Source organism: Mauremys mutica, chromosome 2 (assembly GCF_020497125.1).
Source record: "Mauremys mutica isolate MM-2020 ecotype Southern chromosome 2, ASM2049712v1, whole genome shotgun sequence".
Taxonomy (NCBI): Eukaryota; Metazoa; Chordata; order Testudines; family Geoemydidae; genus Mauremys; species Mauremys mutica.
This window is the reverse complement of record NC_059073.1, coordinates 254,759,293-254,776,070: the sequence shown is the minus strand read 5'-3', so window position 1 is coordinate 254,776,070 and position 16,778 is coordinate 254,759,293. Positions and strand designations below refer to the sequence as shown.

At 44.1% G+C, this 16,778-nt stretch overlaps 1 protein-coding gene across 2 annotated transcripts in view; it reads left to right on the top strand.

Moving 5' to 3' along the window:
• The window catches only part of ITGA8 (integrin subunit alpha 8), a 175,718-nt gene that overhangs the window by 14,133 nt on the left and 144,807 nt on the right, over window positions 1–16,778 (top strand). For both annotated transcript variants that reach the window (XM_045004723.1, XM_045004722.1), the window contains exons 3-4: window positions 7,574–7,674; window positions 11,861–11,984. In XM_045004723.1, the coding sequence (XP_044860658.1) occupies window positions 7,574–7,674; window positions 11,861–11,984 (225 nt within the window). The remainder of the gene's footprint in view (window positions 1–7,573; window positions 7,675–11,860; window positions 11,985–16,778) is intronic.

Sequence of the window (16,778 nt, the reverse complement as noted above, 5' to 3'; positions counted from 1 at the left end):
CAGTTTTCAAGTGTACAGTTTGGCCTACAATGTTGTTTTAACATAGATTCATATTTGACTATGTGGATTAACATTTTTCTTAATTGTGTTACTGCTGTGTGGACTTAAAACACAAAAACACTCCCACAAGAGTTTTGCTTACCACATGCTTGACCCATTCTGTGCACTGCTGCTGCCACATATACACTGATGTGGGAGGCTGAATTATGGAGTCCTTGAAATTATCCTCGATGACATAGCCATTGGGGCTAAATTCTCCTCTCAGTGACACCACTGCAACCCCCATTGAAATAACACCAATGACATAATTTCAGTGGAAGTTCCACTGAAGCTGCTGTCATGAGCATTTGGTTCACACCATTGATAAATGCTGTGCTAGGTCATACTACCAACAGGTGCCACATGGCACAGTTTGCTAAACAGATTGAAAAAGCATGTGATATTTGCTTGACTTGATGGAAACACAAGGAAACTTTCTGCATAAACTCTTGATTTCTGCAATGTTAGGTAATCTTAGTCCCATTTCGGGAAATAATATTAGTGCTCATTTTAATTTTTTCATGAGCCTAATCCTGAGGTCATTGCTCAAACAAACCCCCCACTGAAGTCAATGGGAATTTCCCTGAGTAAGGTTTGAATAAAGATCTTCGATTTGGTCCATGAGAACTTTATTATCCAACTCACATCCTCAGTAACGAGGCTGGGAGTTGAGGGCATGGGCAAAGAGTCCTCTTTTCCCCACCAATGGAATAGCAGTAGAGCCATGATGGCTCCCTAGACTGTTGCTGTTTCCACCCTCCATATGAAAAATGGCTGCTGGATTCATATAATAGGCAGAGATCCACTGGCCTTAGCACCACTCCTTCCAGGGCCACCTCCTGCCCTGCATCCAAGACTCTGTCAACAGCATTCCACAAAAAACCCGTATGGAGCTGGTGTCCACACAGCGGTAGAGCCACATGGGTTTCATTGCAGGAATTGCCCTCTGGAGCCCAGTAAAGGGGGTCAGGATTTCTTTGAGAAACTACATGCTGTTTTGGCATTTTAAAGAGCTGCTCTTCTGAGTCAGGCAAAATTATCAGTTAAGTCCATCAAAATTTGGAATGGGATAAGGACCAAAAGGAAGAAGGTTCAGCACAGCTGAGCATGGACTATAATTATTAGCAAAGCAGGATGGTTGAGTGGTTAGAGCGCAAACCTAGGACTTGGGAGATGCTGGTACAATTCCCCGCTTCACCACACACATTCTGAGTGACCAGAGGCACAGCCTCTCTGTGCCTTGGTTGCTCCTAAGTAAAGTGGGGATAATAGCACTTCCTATCTTCTAGGGGTGTGGTGAGGATAAATACATTAAAGGTTGAGAGGAGCTTGGACACTACTATAATGGGGGCCATATAAGTATCTATGATACAGTGAAATAGCAGCTGTTTTGTGTTGTACTCCCACAGAAACCTGTTCTCTAATGAAACATGCAGTGTACGGTACAAATAGAATAACACAGTCTGGGTAAATTCACAGATGTGTCCATTTTTATGTGAGACAAGGTGGATGAGGTAATATCTTTTATTAGACCAACTTCTGTTTGTGGGAGAGACAAGCTTTCAAGCTTACACAGAGCTCTCTTCAAGTCTTAATATCCTGGGACTAGCACGGATACAAGAACACTGCATACATTTTTATGTTATATGGGGAAAGCTGCAAGAAATAGTTGCTGTTTTAGCGTGATCTCAATACTGGTTTGGCTTCAGGAAGTGTTATATGTGAAGAGCTACATGGTACATAAAAGCCACATCCAGAGGTGGTGGTGAGATGTGCTCCCCTAGCAGGAGCTCCTGAAGGCATTGTGTTTCAGACAGGCGCAATGTCTGAGAAAGCACAGCCATATTGTGCTTCAGGCGGACCCTGTGACAGGTACCAGCTTTGCTGGCCTGTATGGAGAAAAGAGAAACAAGGTCATAGCTTGACTGATGCTCGACTCACATACTCTAGTTAGTTACCCCTGAAATAATCTTGTGCGAGCTATCTCACTGTCGTTTAGGCCCTTTATCCTATCCAGCATCATAGCTTTAAAAGTGTCAGGGCTCATGGGACAAAGTGTAGAGTTAGAATCATAGAATATCAGGGTTGGAAGGGACCTCAGGAGGTTCATCTAGTCCAACCCCCTGCTCAAAGCAGGACCAATTCCCAGCTAAATCATCCCAGCCAGGGCTTTGTCAAGCCTGACCTTAAAAACCTCTAAGGAAGGAGATTCCACCACCTCCCTAGGTAACCCATTCCCGTGCTTCACCACCCTCCTAGTGAAAAAGTTTTCCCTAATATCCAACCTAAACCTCCCCCACTGCAACTTGAGACCATTACGCCTTGTTCTGTCATCAGGTATCACTGAGAACAGTCTAGATCCATCCTCTTTGGAACCCCCTTTCATGTAGTTGAAAGCAGCTATCAAATCCTCCCTCATTCTTCTCTTCTGCAGACTAAACAATCCCAGTTCCCTCAGCCTCTCCTCATAAGTCATTGGCTCCAGCCCCCTAATCATTTTTGTTGCCCTCCGCTGGACTCTTTCCAATTTTTCCACATCCTTCTTGTAGTGTGGGGCCCAAAACTGGACACAGTACTCCAAATGAGGCCTCACCAACGTCGAATAGAGGGGAATGATCACGTCCCTCGATCTGCTGGCAATGCCCCTACTTATACACCCCAAAATGCTGTTAGCCTTCTTGGCAACAAGGGCACACTGTTGACTCATATCCAACTTCTCGTCCACTGTAACCCTGTCATAAACAGATAGTTAAGGGTTAAAGTCTCTTTTACCTGTAAAGGGTTAACAAGCTCAGTAACCTGATGAACACCTGACCAGAGGACCAATCAAGGGACAAGATAATTTCAAGTCTCTGTGGAGGGAAGCCTTTGTCTGTGTTCTTTGTTTTGAGTTCGTTCTCTTTTTGGATCTAAGAGAGGCCAGACATATTCTTCAAGTTCTCCAAGTTTCCTGAAGTATTTTCTTCTATTCAGTCTAGTAAGTATTAGAAAGGCGGACTAGTCTTATAATTTGATTTCTACATTTGCAATTGTGTGTTTGCTGAAGAAATATCTTTATTTCTGTTTGCTGTTACTTTGATTATTCTGAGAAAGGACGGGGGGGAGAGCCTCTCCAGGTTTATAAGTTAGACCCTGTATTTTTCCATCCTGGTATTACAGAGATAGTGTACTTTCTTTCTTTCTTTTTAATAAAATCTTTTCTTTTTAGAACTTGATTGATTTCTTCCTTGTTTGGATTTTCAGGGGAAAGGGAGGGGGGAAAAGTGAATCCCTCTTTGTTTTGATTCAAGGAATTTGAATCCAGGTATCTCTCCTAAGCACTAGGAGAGGGGAGGGGGGAAATGGGTTGTTTCCCTTTGTGTTGAGATTCAAGTTTGTATCTGTGTTCCCCAGGGAAAGTTTTGGGGGAACAGGGAGTGTGTCAGAAACTTAAAACTTGACTGGTGGCAGCAAAAACCAGATCTAACTAGGATTTTAGTTTAGAGGAGTCCATGTAGGTCCCCATCTTGTGAATGCTAAAGTTCAAAGTGGGGAATAAACCTATGATAAACCCCTAGGTCCTTTTCTGCAGAACTGCTTCCTAGCCATTCGGTCCCTAGTCTGTTACAGTGAAAGGGATTCTTCCATCCTAAGTGCAGGACTCTGCACTTGTCCTTGTCGTATAGGGTTCTGCAGGAGCTCTGAAATCCCAGCCTCCATCTTAGATTCATTCTCAGAGGGGTAATTCTTGACAAGAGGTGTTGTTTGTAAAGCATAACTTCTATTCACATTTGAGTACAATCTGTCTGTACACAAATATGTTTGTTTCAAATAAAAATACTCTTTTCAAGCTAGAAAAGTGGTTGTGAGGATTCACTCTTCAGAGTCAGTCTAAGGTTGGCAGCTGTAAGTCAAAACCCATGGCAGATTTTCAAGCTTTAAAAACTTTGTTTTCAATCAAGACCACATACTTGAACATAGCCTGTGTTCAAATATGTTGGTTTAATCAAAAAAGAAGCTTTGAGAGCTTGAAAGTGTCTGCATGTCTGGCCCCTTTGAGAGAGCGACTCAAAAGAGTGGCATCAAAGGGTGGGTGAAATTTGGCACATCCCACAATGCAATGCCTCAGGAAGGTCATCTTCTGTCACACCCCTAAAGTTTTGGCCCTTTAATAGTTTCCTGCTAAAAAAAATGTATATTTTTATATATATTCTTGATGATTTCTGAAAATCACAAATATGCATGCGATAAAGTTTCTGGCTCTTTTGCCAGTTCTGTGACTGCTAATTTCAGTACTAGAAAACCTGTATTGGTGAGGCACAGAAATATACAAATTTCACATGGTTCATATAAATGAAGGGAACTTTCTCAAAACTTTTATACATTCATTCTGAGTCAGTTGTTCTGATCCTGTGACTTCATAAATAGTGCTAAATTAACAAAAATACAGATGCTGAGTCCTCCTATCCCCTAATATAATGGTTCTTTCACCCCAATTCAGGTTGTATCAATAACATTTGTCAGCGGTTATTGCACAGCAGAGTCTCCAATGCCACAATATACCCCGTGCTTAGCACTGGTCTACACTATGAGTTTAGGTCAAATTTAGCAGCATTAGATCAATTTAACACTGCACCCGTCCACACAACGAAGCCATTTTTGTTGACTTAAAGGGCTCTTAAAGTTGATTTCTGTACTCCTCCTTGACGACTGAAATCAACCCTGCTGGGTCAAATTTGAGGTAGTGTGGATGCAATTTGACGGTATTGGCCTCTGGGAGCTATCCCAGAGTGCTCCATTGTGACCACTCTGGACAGCACTCTCAACTCAGATGCACTGGCCAGGTAGACAGGAACCTGCGAACTTTTGAATTTTATTTCCTGTTTGGCCAGCGTAGCGGGCTGATCAGCACAGGTGACCATGGAGTCCCAGAATCGCAAAAGAGCTCCAGCATGGACCAAATGGGAGATACTGCATCTGATCGCTGTATGGGAAGACGAATCCGTGCTATCCGAACTCCATTCCAAAAGACAAAATGCCAGAATATTTGAAAAAATCTCCAAGGGCATGAAGGACAGAGGATATAACAGGGACCCGCAGCAGTGCTGCATGAAGCCTACCAAAGAATCAGAGAGGCAAACGGCCACTCTGGGTCAAAGCCCCAGACATGCCGCTTCTAGGGGAGCTGCATGCTCTTCTAGGGGGTGCCCCTACAACTACCCCACCTCTGTGCTTCCCTCCTCCCCCACCTCTCCCGGGCTACCTTGGCAGTTATCCCATTTCTGTGACGAATTAATAAAGAATGCATGAATTTGAAACAACAGTGACTTTGTTGCACCTGCAAGTGGAGATCAAAGGGGGGAGGGGAGAGCGGGTGGCTTACAGAGAAGTAGATTGAACCAAGGGGGGGCGTTCATCAAAGAGAAACAAACAGAACTTTCACACTGTAGCCTGGCCAGTCCTGAAACTGGTTTTCAAAGCTTCTCTGATGCACAGCGTGCCCTGCTGTGCTCTTCTAACCGCCCTGGTGTCTGGCTGTGCGTATCAGCAGCCAGGCGATTTGCCTCAACCTCCCACCCCACCATAAATATCTCCCCCTTACTCTCAGAGATATTGTGGAGCACACAGCAAGCAGTAATAACGATGGGAATATTGGTTTAGCTGAGGTCTAACCGAGTCAGTAACCTGCGCCAGTGAGCTTTTAAAGGTCCAAAGGCACATTCTACCACCATTATGCACTTGCTCAGCCTGTAGTTGAACTGCTCCTCACTACTGTCCAGGCTTCATGAGCCACTGGGACAAGGGATAGGCTGGGGTAGGTGCGACCGCGTGGTGCTGCCAAATGGGAGAGCAGCCTGAGGCAGAAGCCTCCAGCTGGCATGATATTCCAGGCAGGACTGAATCTCCATTAGACGAAACTTAAAGAAGAGAAATGACCTGGAGTCATTCCCATTTTTGTCCAGGCGCCCCTGACCAACCTCACCGAGGCTGGCCAGGAGCACCCATGTCTGCCCACCCACAGGACGATGACAACGGCTAGCAGTTGTACCTGTCTGCTGTCCACAAGGCAAGGCAAGTGGATGCTGCTGTGTAGCACCGCAGTACCGCGTCTGCCAGCAGCACCCAGGAGACATCCGGTGACAGTGAGCTGAGCAGGCTCCATGCTTGCCGTGGTATGTCGTCTGCACGGGTAACCCAGGAAGAAAGGCGAGAAACGATTTTTTGCTGTTGCTTTCATGGAGGGAGAGAGGCCTGATGACATGTACCCAGAACCACCCGCAACAATGTTTTTGCCCCATCAGGCACTGGGAGCTCAACCCAGAATTCCAATGGGCAGTGGAGTCTGCGGGAACTGTGGGATAGCTACCACAGTGCAACGCTCCGAATGTCAACAATAGCCTCGGTACCGTGGACGCACACAGCCGACTTAATGCGCTTAGTGGGGACACACACAATCAATTGTATCAAATCAATTTCTAAAAAATTGACTTCTATTAAATTGACCTAATTTCATGGTGTAGACATACCTAGGAAAGAACGTAGGTATTTCATCTACCACTGTCTGTAACTGCAGCAAAATATTGACTCTACTTTTTACTGGTATGTTTTTGTTTTTCATTTACCTAAATTCAAATAATGTAATATGATGTTAAAAAACTCTCTACATTCCAGGTTTGACAGTGTGTGTGTTTTCATTTTCACTGAAAATGCGTAAAAAAGAGTTGATTCTTGTGAAATACTCTTTGATAAGAACCAGAGAGAAAAGTAAGAGAAGACAGATATGAGGGGATATGGGTAATAAGCTGCTTATATATAAATTGAGAAGTTCATTAGGAGTGACTGGTGAGGGAGGAGCATACTTTAAGACCATGTGGGAAATCAGTTTACTTCAGAGTGCTGAGAGTGAAAGGAAGGGATGTCTGCTTTTTATTAAACCTGAAATGCATTATAATTGGGCTGAGTCTTTACCCAGATGGCTCCTCTTATGCTGACATCTGCAAAGTGATATAAAGCCATGTTAAAGAACTGTCTCTTGTGGCAGTATGTACACATGTAATTCAGTTAAGAACTAAGTCCTTTACTATACTTAATACTGGTCCTTGAATAATGCATGCTGAGAAATTGCATTTGCCTGGCCAACAATGATTATAATACATATTTTGTCACTGTATAAAGCAATGTGACTTTTGAGAACAGTTTCATGAAATTTTTGCTCATTTTGCAGGGATTCTTGTTCATTCTTTATTAGAAATCCCCAGCTAAACAAATTTTTCAGTGTGGATAGAGGGCTAGACTTTTCCTTAGTTTCTTATGTTTTTCATTGCCATTACAGTCATTTCAAATATTTAATATTATGAGAATTTGATAGAGGCATTTTTCATTGACCAATGACGTGCTTGAACAATATTAAAATGCCTTTACCACATTAATGAAACTTGTCTGAGGATGATAGATGTGATATAATTCATATGTCCATTGCTCTGTTATCTAGCTGAAGCCAACGAAGTAACATTTTTTAAATTAGATACCAGCACCCTGTTTCTTTCTTTGTCAGACAACAGAAAAATCAAAGTCAACAGCACCAGGGAACCTATTGAGTTTAAGTCAAATCAGTGGTTTGGGGCAACAGTCAAGGCTCATAAAGGAAAAGTTGTGGTAAGTTTAATGAATTGATGTTCATTTTCAGATGTTTACGTTTTCTGAACTGTATATCTTAAATGTGTGTGTGCGCATCTGTGTGTACACAACTAATACGTTTTAGAATATACATATATACAAAAACGGATTATGTATATATATAGAGAGAGAGATTAGACAATAAAAGCAATATATAAAAATCAGACTGAACTGAATACTTGAAGACCATCTGAATGCAGTGTTAGAAACGAAGAAAGGCGTTTTACTCATTGTGCAAGCAAATGAGTAATCTAATTTATTATTCAAAGCATAAAATAGTGGAACTATTTTTAAGATATATAGGAACTGATAGCCATATGTTTAAAAAACTGTAATGTATTGTAAAGCGTTGAGGAAAGTTGGCTACAGAATTACCTAAAGGAAGCCAAAAATTCCAGTGAAGATCAATTGATATCCTGATGAAAATGTTACTATTCAATATTGTATCAATATTTAATTTTGTTTTATAGGGTAATCATATTATATTGTATTGTTATATTGTAGTCATGGTAATGACTAAAGAAGAGTTTTGCTTTTAAAAACATTAAGTATATGTGTTCTGCTTTTATAGAACATTTTGCAAGCACCGATAGAAAGCCCCGACTGCATATTTATACTGATATATTTGATTTCTTTCTTATACGGAGTAGTTTTCTTGCATAGTATGGAGTTGATGTATGCTATACACAGGCATTTTACATTTACAGTTTTTGCACTAGGATTCACAGTGAAAAGGATACTAAACACTTTGTGATGTGAAACTTTAGTTTGGCCATACTTTAGTTTCCTTAAAATTATGAAACAACAACTTTTGCCTTGGGATTTGTTTAAAGCTGTTTCAGTTATTAATTAATGGGGCTAAGTATCTAAAGGAAATGCCTTACTTTAAATAGTTGATCTTGTGGTTAACCCCAGAAAAGGATTTTGACATAAAACAGGTGATGAATAAAACATCGTTCTCTTGTGTTACAGAACTAACATGTACAGTTAATTCCCTGCGGTTTTGCATCTGAGTTATCGTAGCTGTCAAGTTGCAGATTTAGTACCTGCATCTGGTAGACGTACTTTTATTTACAAGTTGATAACATATATACAATTATTGTTAAAAAGGAAATCCTAACATATTATTTGGCTTTAACTAAAATTTGTCATAAAGTGTTATATTGATTTAAATAGCTGAATACTTATCATGGACTCTAATAATAACAGTTAGCAAGCTGAAATATAATATCTTCTTATACAACTATTCACTGAAACTTAGAATGCCTTAGTTTTAATCAGATGTGAGGAAATCCCACCATTGATTGCTGTGCCATTAAAAAAAAAATACATTATAGACCGGTTTTGTTTTGGTTCTGGTATGTTTTCTCATCAACAGTTTTGCCAAACTTTCTGCAATGGAGCAGTAGCAGTTCATAGCAGGACCCTCTTGGCTCCTGCCTCTGCTGTGCTGATAAAGGCACTTGGATACCCTGGGGTTCAGTAACCACTGGTGCTTTTTATTCACAAGTTGTGCTCCCACAACCTTTTCCCAGGGGTGAAAGTAACTTAAAGGACTTAACTGGTACGCCAGAGTCCTGAGCAGGGGGCGGGCCCTTAACTGGAAGAGGCGGAGGCTTTAAATCCCCGGGCCCTTTAAATCAAGATTTAAAGGGCCCGGGGCTCTGGCTGCGGTAATGGCAGCTAGGAGTCCCAGGCCCTTTAAATCACCCCCGGAGCTACCAGCTGCAGAGGCAGCTGGGAGCCCCAGAGCTAGGGGGCCATCTAAAGGGCCCGGGGCTCCAGCTGCTGCTACTGCAGCGGAGCCCTAGGCCCTTTAAATTGCAGATGGAGCCCCAGGGGCTCCCAGCTGCCATCGCTACCCTGGGCTCAGGGCTCTGGCAGAGAGTTAAAGGGCCCAGGGCACCACTTCAGTAGCAGCGGCTGGAAGCCCCTGGCCCTTTAAATCAGTGCCGGAGCCCTGTTGCTGCTACCCCAAGACTCTGGCAGCGGGGCTCAGGTGGTGATTTAAAGGGCCTGGGGTTCCCTGCAGCAGCCAGAGCCCTGGGCCACCGCTGTTACCCGGGGGTTCTGGCAGCAGGGCTCGGGCAGCGATTTAAAGGGCAAGGAGCTCCCGGCCACAGTGGAACCCTGGGCCCTTTAAATTGCTGATGGAGCCCCAGGGGCTCTCGGCTGCCACCACTGCCCCAGGGCTCCTGAAGCGGGTCTTGGGCGGCGATTTAAAGGGCCTGGGACTCCACTCGGTAGCGGTGGCCGACAGCGCCCGGGCCTTTAAATCACCACCAGAGTCCTGTGCCACCGCCGCCACCGCTACCCAGGGGCTCTGGCAACAGGGCTCCAGTGGCAATTTAAAGGACCCAGGGCTCCCTGCAGCAGCCGGAACCCCAGGCCCTTTAAATCGCCACCTGATCCCTGCTGCCAGAGCCCCCAGGGTAATGACGGCAGCCAGGGGCTCTGGCAGTGGGGCTCTGGTGGCAATTTAAAGGGCGCGGGCTCCAGCCACTGCCGGGAGCCCCAGGCTCTTTAAATCGCTGGCCTGGGGAAGCCAGTCCGGTCTGGTATGGCGTACTGGCTCTTGCCAGTATGCTGTACTGGACCATACCGGCTTACTTTCACCTCTGCCTTTTCCCCATACACAACTTGCTTCTAGTGTCTGCTCCCAGGAGGGAAGGACTATCACTCTGCTTCCTCCCCTTCCCCTGGCTTCCTTCCCTGCAGCCTTTATCTAGCCCCAGACTAATTGGGTGGGCAGCTGTCTCCCATTCACTAAGTAGCCGCAGGTTTTCTCTAGCCAGCTCCAATTTGCTTTCCATAATGGGGGTTGCCATGACAGAGGGCTGAGTCAGCAGTTCTTGCCCAGCACCCTGTCACAGAAGCTGAAGTCAACAATTTTAAGACAAAACCTTGAATTGCTGACTTTGGGAAGTGGTTTAAACTCGGATAGGGTTCCATGGGGAAAAAGGGAGAATCCATTATCACATTGATTGCAGTTTTTTAATACTGCACCAGCAGCAACAACAATAAAATAGAATTAGGCCAAATTTTACTGTTTTAAGTTTTCTGTTGCAAATGATTTTGTCAAACTCTCTGAAGTGCATCTAAAATTATAATTACAAGAAATAAATTCATTTTGATTGTCCTCTATTTTTTCTCTAGTATGTTTTTAGACTTTAGGTTGCCCAGGGAAGAGCCCTGTCTTATACATTTGCAAAGGAATGTGCACACCTGCAGTAAGCTCTGTGAGGGCACGGGATCCACCCAGCCAGAGCTAATTGCAAGACTGGTGCCTTACAGTGATGTAAAAAATGACAACAATACATTACCACGGAGCAATTAATATCTGACTGTAAATCAATCCCAAGACAAAAGTGGACAGTTTGTCAGCTCCATCACACACTAATTTTTATTGTAGAATATATTCTATCTTATTAAATAGTTTTGTATCAAAAACTCATTTGGCAAAAAGTCACTCAGTCAGGGTTAAATCTTGCCTGTTGTGCCAAACCAGAAACAGAAAAAGGTCTCAGAATCCTACCCCCAAGGCTGGGGAGGAGCATAGGTAGAGCTACTCCAGTATCTCTTCCACAGCTGTGTCCTCTCCCTGGCTCTATTTTGGGTTTGAACTAGGGATCCATGTAATAGCAGACCACTGGCCACACACCCCGTGCTGCAACAGAAAGAGCTCAGCTCTGCAGAACCTAACTCGTATTCCCCCGTACAGCAGAACCATGCTGTAACAACCAACATCGTGAGAATCATGAGGGACTTATTGAACCAGGGACCTTTCAAACTAAAACCATGGAGCAAAGGACTAAGTCCCCTAACTGGGACAGTAGCAAACTCATCTTCTGTGGATCAGGCACAGAGGGAGTTTAATACCACATGCTTAAAAGTGCGTAACACTATCTGAGACAATTTACCTGTCCAGGGAGAGGGCAGGTTTTGGTCCTTAGATGTAAGTGGATTGTTAATGATGCAGAGGGAAGAAGAGAACATTGCAGGTTATGAAGGTTCCCATGGTTCTTTCATCCACCCTAGTATGACAATTTCTACCCAAATGATAGAAACTTAACAGGAACAAAAATAGCTAATTTGTTTAATGAAGAACTGACTTAGCCCATGCATGGCACATAAAAGATCTGTTACATAATTACTGTTTTAATAGGCTTGTGCTCCCTTATATCATTGGAGGACCCTTAAAGCCACCCCTGAAAAGGATCCAGTTGGCACCTGCTATGTTGCAATTCAGAACTTCAGTGCGTATGCTGAGTATTCTCCTTGTCGCAACAGTAAGTTTTAATATAAATGCTCTTGCCTCAATAGAACTGAAATTGAGATCAGTGGTTTCATACTTTCAATCTTAGTGCTGTCTTAGCTAGATGAAAATTACTGAGTGATGTCACCCAGGGAAAGAATATAAAGAAAGGCAGACATTAAACTGTATGTCTCCACTTGGATGCTTTATCATATAATTAAAAGAGCAGAGATTAAGTAAATAAGGCTTGTGCAATTATGGTGATAAAATATAATTTGCTTAATTTAATAGGGTTTAAAATTCAGCAAACAGATCTCGAAAAGCATAAGTAAGCATTTTAAAATCATAGAATCATAGAATCTCAGGGTTGGAAGGGACCTCAGGAGGTCATCTAGTCCAACCCCCTGCTCAAAGCAGGACCAAACCCAACTAAATCATCCCAGCCAGGGCTTTGTCAAGCCTGACCTTAAAAACCTCTAAGGAAGGAGATTCCACCACTTCCCTAGGTAACCCATTCCAGTTCTTCACCACCCTACTAGTGAAAAAGTTTTTCCTAATGTCCAACCTAAACCTCCCCCTCTGCAACTTGAGACCATTACTCCTTGTTCTGCCATCTTCTACCACTGAGAACAGTCTAGATCCATCCTCTTTGGAACCCCCTTTCAGGTAGTTGGAAGCAGCTATCAAATCCCCCCTCATTCTTCTCTTCTGCAGGCTAAACAATCCCAGTTCCCTCAGCCTCTCCTCATAAGTCATGTGCTCCAGCCCCCTAATAATTTTTGTTGCCCTCCGCTGGACTCTCTCCAATTTATCCACATCCTTCTTGTAGTGTGGGGCCCAAAACTGGACACAGTACTCCAAATGAGGCCTCACCAGTGCTGAATAGAGGGGAATGATCATATCCCTCGATCTGCTGGAAATGCCCCTACTTATACAACCCAAAATGCCATTAGCCTTCTTGGCAACAAGGGCACACTGTTGACTCATATTCAGCTTTTCGTCCACCGTAACCCCTAGGTCCTTTTCTGCAAAACTGCTGCCCAGCCATTCGGTCCCTAGTCTGTAGCAGTGCATGGGATTCTTCCGTCCTAAGTGCAGGACTCTGCACTTGTCCTTGTTGAACCTCATCATATTTCTTTTGGCCCAATCCTCTAATTTGTCTAGGTCCCTCTGTATCCTAGCCCTACCCTCCAGCGTATCAACCACTCCTCCCAGTTTAGTGTCATCTGCAAACTTGCTAAGGGTGCAGTCCACACCATCCTCCAGATCGTTAATGAAGATATTGAACAAAACCAGCCCCAGCACCGACCCTTGGGGCACTCCACTTGATACTGGCTGCCAACTAGACATGGAACCATTGATCACTACCCGTTGAGCCCGACCATCTAGCCAGTTTTCTATCCACCTTACCGTCCATTCATCCAGCCCATACTTCTTTAACTTGCTGGCAAGAATACTGTGGGAGACTGTATCAAAAGCTTTGCTAAAGTCCAGAAATAGCACATCCACTGCTTTCCCCTCATCCACAGAGCCGGTTATCTCATCATAGAAGGCAATTAGGTTAGTCAGGCATGATTTGCCCTTGGTGAATCCATGCTGACTGTTCCTGATCACTTTCCCCTCCTTTAAGTGGTTGCTCATTCTGAATGTGAATCTGTCATTATAGAATTGCTATCCTAGGATCAGATTCTGCACTGAGATAGAAACAGCTGCTTTGTCTGAATCACCAGCAATAGGTTGATTGTGTATTACTTCCTGTGCACAAGAAAGCAGCCCACAGTAGCAGTTCTACTGCACATGCTGCTTTGTGTTGTGTGGGAATTGAGGAGCTCCTCCACAACTCTAATGCCTTCCTGTTTGTGGAATAGGTAAGAGAGGGTGTGTATCAAAGCCAAAGCCCAATTGTTTATAGGAATACACAAAATATCATACTAGGTCAGACGAGTGATACATCTAGTCCAGTATCCTGCCTCTGACATTTGTCATTACCAGATATTTTGGAGGGAGGTGTAAGAATTCCCGCAGTAAGCAATGATGGGTTAACCTGCCCCAAGGAAGTTTCTTCCTACCTCAAAAGCTAAAGACTGGCTTAAGCCTCGAAGCATGAAGGTTTATAGCCGTTCCAACGTGTGTGTGTGTGTGTGTGTGTGTGTTGGTCTTTTAAATATTTACTACAATATCTCTACATATTCTTGTTATCCATATGAATGACTTGATCACTTTCTGAATCCTGCTAAGCTCCTGGCCTCAGTGATTTTTTTTTCTTTAAGCAAAGAGTCACATTGTGTGCTATTTCCCTGAACTCTAAAGGTGTGTCTGCACAGCTGCTGGGAGCGAGTCTCACAGCCCAGGTCAACAGACTTGCATTAACAGGGCTCAGGCTAGCACGCTCAAAATAACTTCGTAGATGTTGCTGTGACATTCGCGCTTGGGCCCTGAAGCCAGGACCGGCTCTAGGTTTTTTGCCACCCCAAGCAAAAAAAATTTTGGCTGCCCCCAACCCCAACCCTGGGCTCCCCCCCTCACTGACACACACACACTCCCCTGCCGCCCCAGCCCTGGGCTCTCCCCCCAACCTGCACCCTCCTGCTGTCCCTGCCCTGGGTCACTGGTAGCTCGCTCCCAGGGCGGGTCATTCAGCAGGAATTTTGGATGTGCACAGAACAAAGACAGGATTGGTTCCCATATGGTTACAGAACTGCAGTAAAGTGGAACAATTTTCAGCTTGTGTGATTGGAGGATATCTGGATGCATGTTATAAGACTGTCCTACATAAATGAGGAAAAGTTGAGATGCCTTTATTATTCTTTTGTTCCACTCTTTGTTTCTATGGGGAATTTGCCAATGCAATATCACTGTCTTCCTTTTAAACAAATAAAACTTTTTTTTTAAAAAAAGGCAATAGCTGTTGAAAATAGCAATTCCAGTCCTAAAAACCACTGGGAAGCATTTCTTGCTTCTTCATTTCTTATCCTACTTTTTCTACAGCAAGTTACAGTGGATCAGTATATTTGATTTGGGAGAAATGAAGTAAAAGACCTCTTAAAGGCTCACCCAACTGTTGGTAAAATCAATGAGAAGAACCCGTTGACTTCATGGGACTTGGATTGGGCCCATACAGAATCATTTCAGTGTCTAGCAGTTACTTCTCCCACAGATCAGAAATAGCTGCTCTTTCACAGTTACTTGCCATGTGGTGTTTTCCAAAGCTAATAGCTAATATTATGGGCTACCCTATGCCTCTGTGTGGAAATGCCCACAGGAGGGCTAAGTTATCGATGTTCAGTTTGTTATTTGTATAGTGGCAACAAAGTGCTGGGCAAACAAGTGAACAGACCTGCTCCCTCCTTTGAAGAGCTACGATAGTGAAATTTGCCAAGTTCCTTCTTGTGGAGTTCTCGAGATAACATCGTGCCAGCTGTGAGGTTTGCCTGCAGGGCCACCCGAGGCAGAGGGACCAAAAGGGCAGTTTTCCCCAGACCCCCCATTCTGAGTGTTGTGACCTGGTGCATGGGGTGGCAGCACCATTCAAGTTTGGCCTGGCCATCCCTTTGTCATGACTAGATCACAGTGCGCAGAGTGGGGTGCTGAGCCTAGTCCCATTGGACTGAAGTTACCACAGCTGGGTGAGTGTGGGGCAGATTCATGCTTCAGCCCCATCCACCACCCTCTGGGGCCTCTTTTGAATCCATGGTAATTTTGTTGGAAAGGTGGTGGGGGGACTCAGTTTTAGATTTTGCCCCCAAACCTCTGTATAGCCCTGAGATGTGTGCAACCAAGCAGCCCCGTGATTCTTCCTAAGATCTGCAAGAAAATCCCATGGAACTCAGCACATACAAAGGCAACTGGGATATCTGCATGTAGGGCCAACCCCTCAGCATTACCCACTAGGTTCTCCACTGCAGAGTTGCTCCAGAGAGAGCTGCATTACCAAGCCTTCCTCTCATGGCCTAGCCCTTACACCCAAACCTCCAACGAGGGGAGAGATGACACCACAGAGTGAGAAGCTGAATCTATGGGAAAATAATGTTCACAAGCTCTGCGCTAGTTCTTGCTGGTGTGTCACTTTGGCTTTGCTCAGGGATGATGCCATGTGGAGGGACTGTTCCAATGGCCATTCTTACTTGCTGCCCAGTTGTAGCCCCCTGAACCTGCACATCCCCAGGTGCCTGGCGTTCATAGGGAAGGTCCTCTTTAAGGGTTTGAGGAAGGAGAAAAGATCGCCACATTCTTCTTCCCTCCCTCCAACAGATATTGGGCAACCGTAGCAGGTTACTCTATTCCAAGTCTATTGCTTCATGGTGATAGAACTAAGAAAGAAGACTCAGCAAATATACATGAAAATGCAGAATTATATTACAGTTCAATACTGGTTTAACCCCAAATCCAGTCTCTCAAAAAGCTTGGCTTTATGAATTACCTGTATGTCCCTCAGGGTTGTATAGATAGCCAGGACCTCCTGCAGGGTGGGCTCCTTTGAATACACCCAGATTGACCCACTCTCCAAGTCACTATTTATCCAAAAGTTTCAAACTTCCTAAGAGACCCTTATTTTTGTATTTATGGCAAATCAAGCTCTTGCAGCAATTCTATGACTCCTCGCTAAGCCACTCATTTTCGGTTACCCACACTGGTTCGGACAGGATGCCTATTGATTGTGGCCAGAGACCCTGGCTAGGCAGTGAGAGAAGAATGTCCCAAGTAGTAAATATCATTTTTCAAGATATCATCATTTGGCACCAATCTCATGGCTCTGCAGAGGGCCCTGATTTGTTCATTACATAGAGTCCCATATAATTTCTTTTCCTCCTTAGGTGGTTTTGTACCT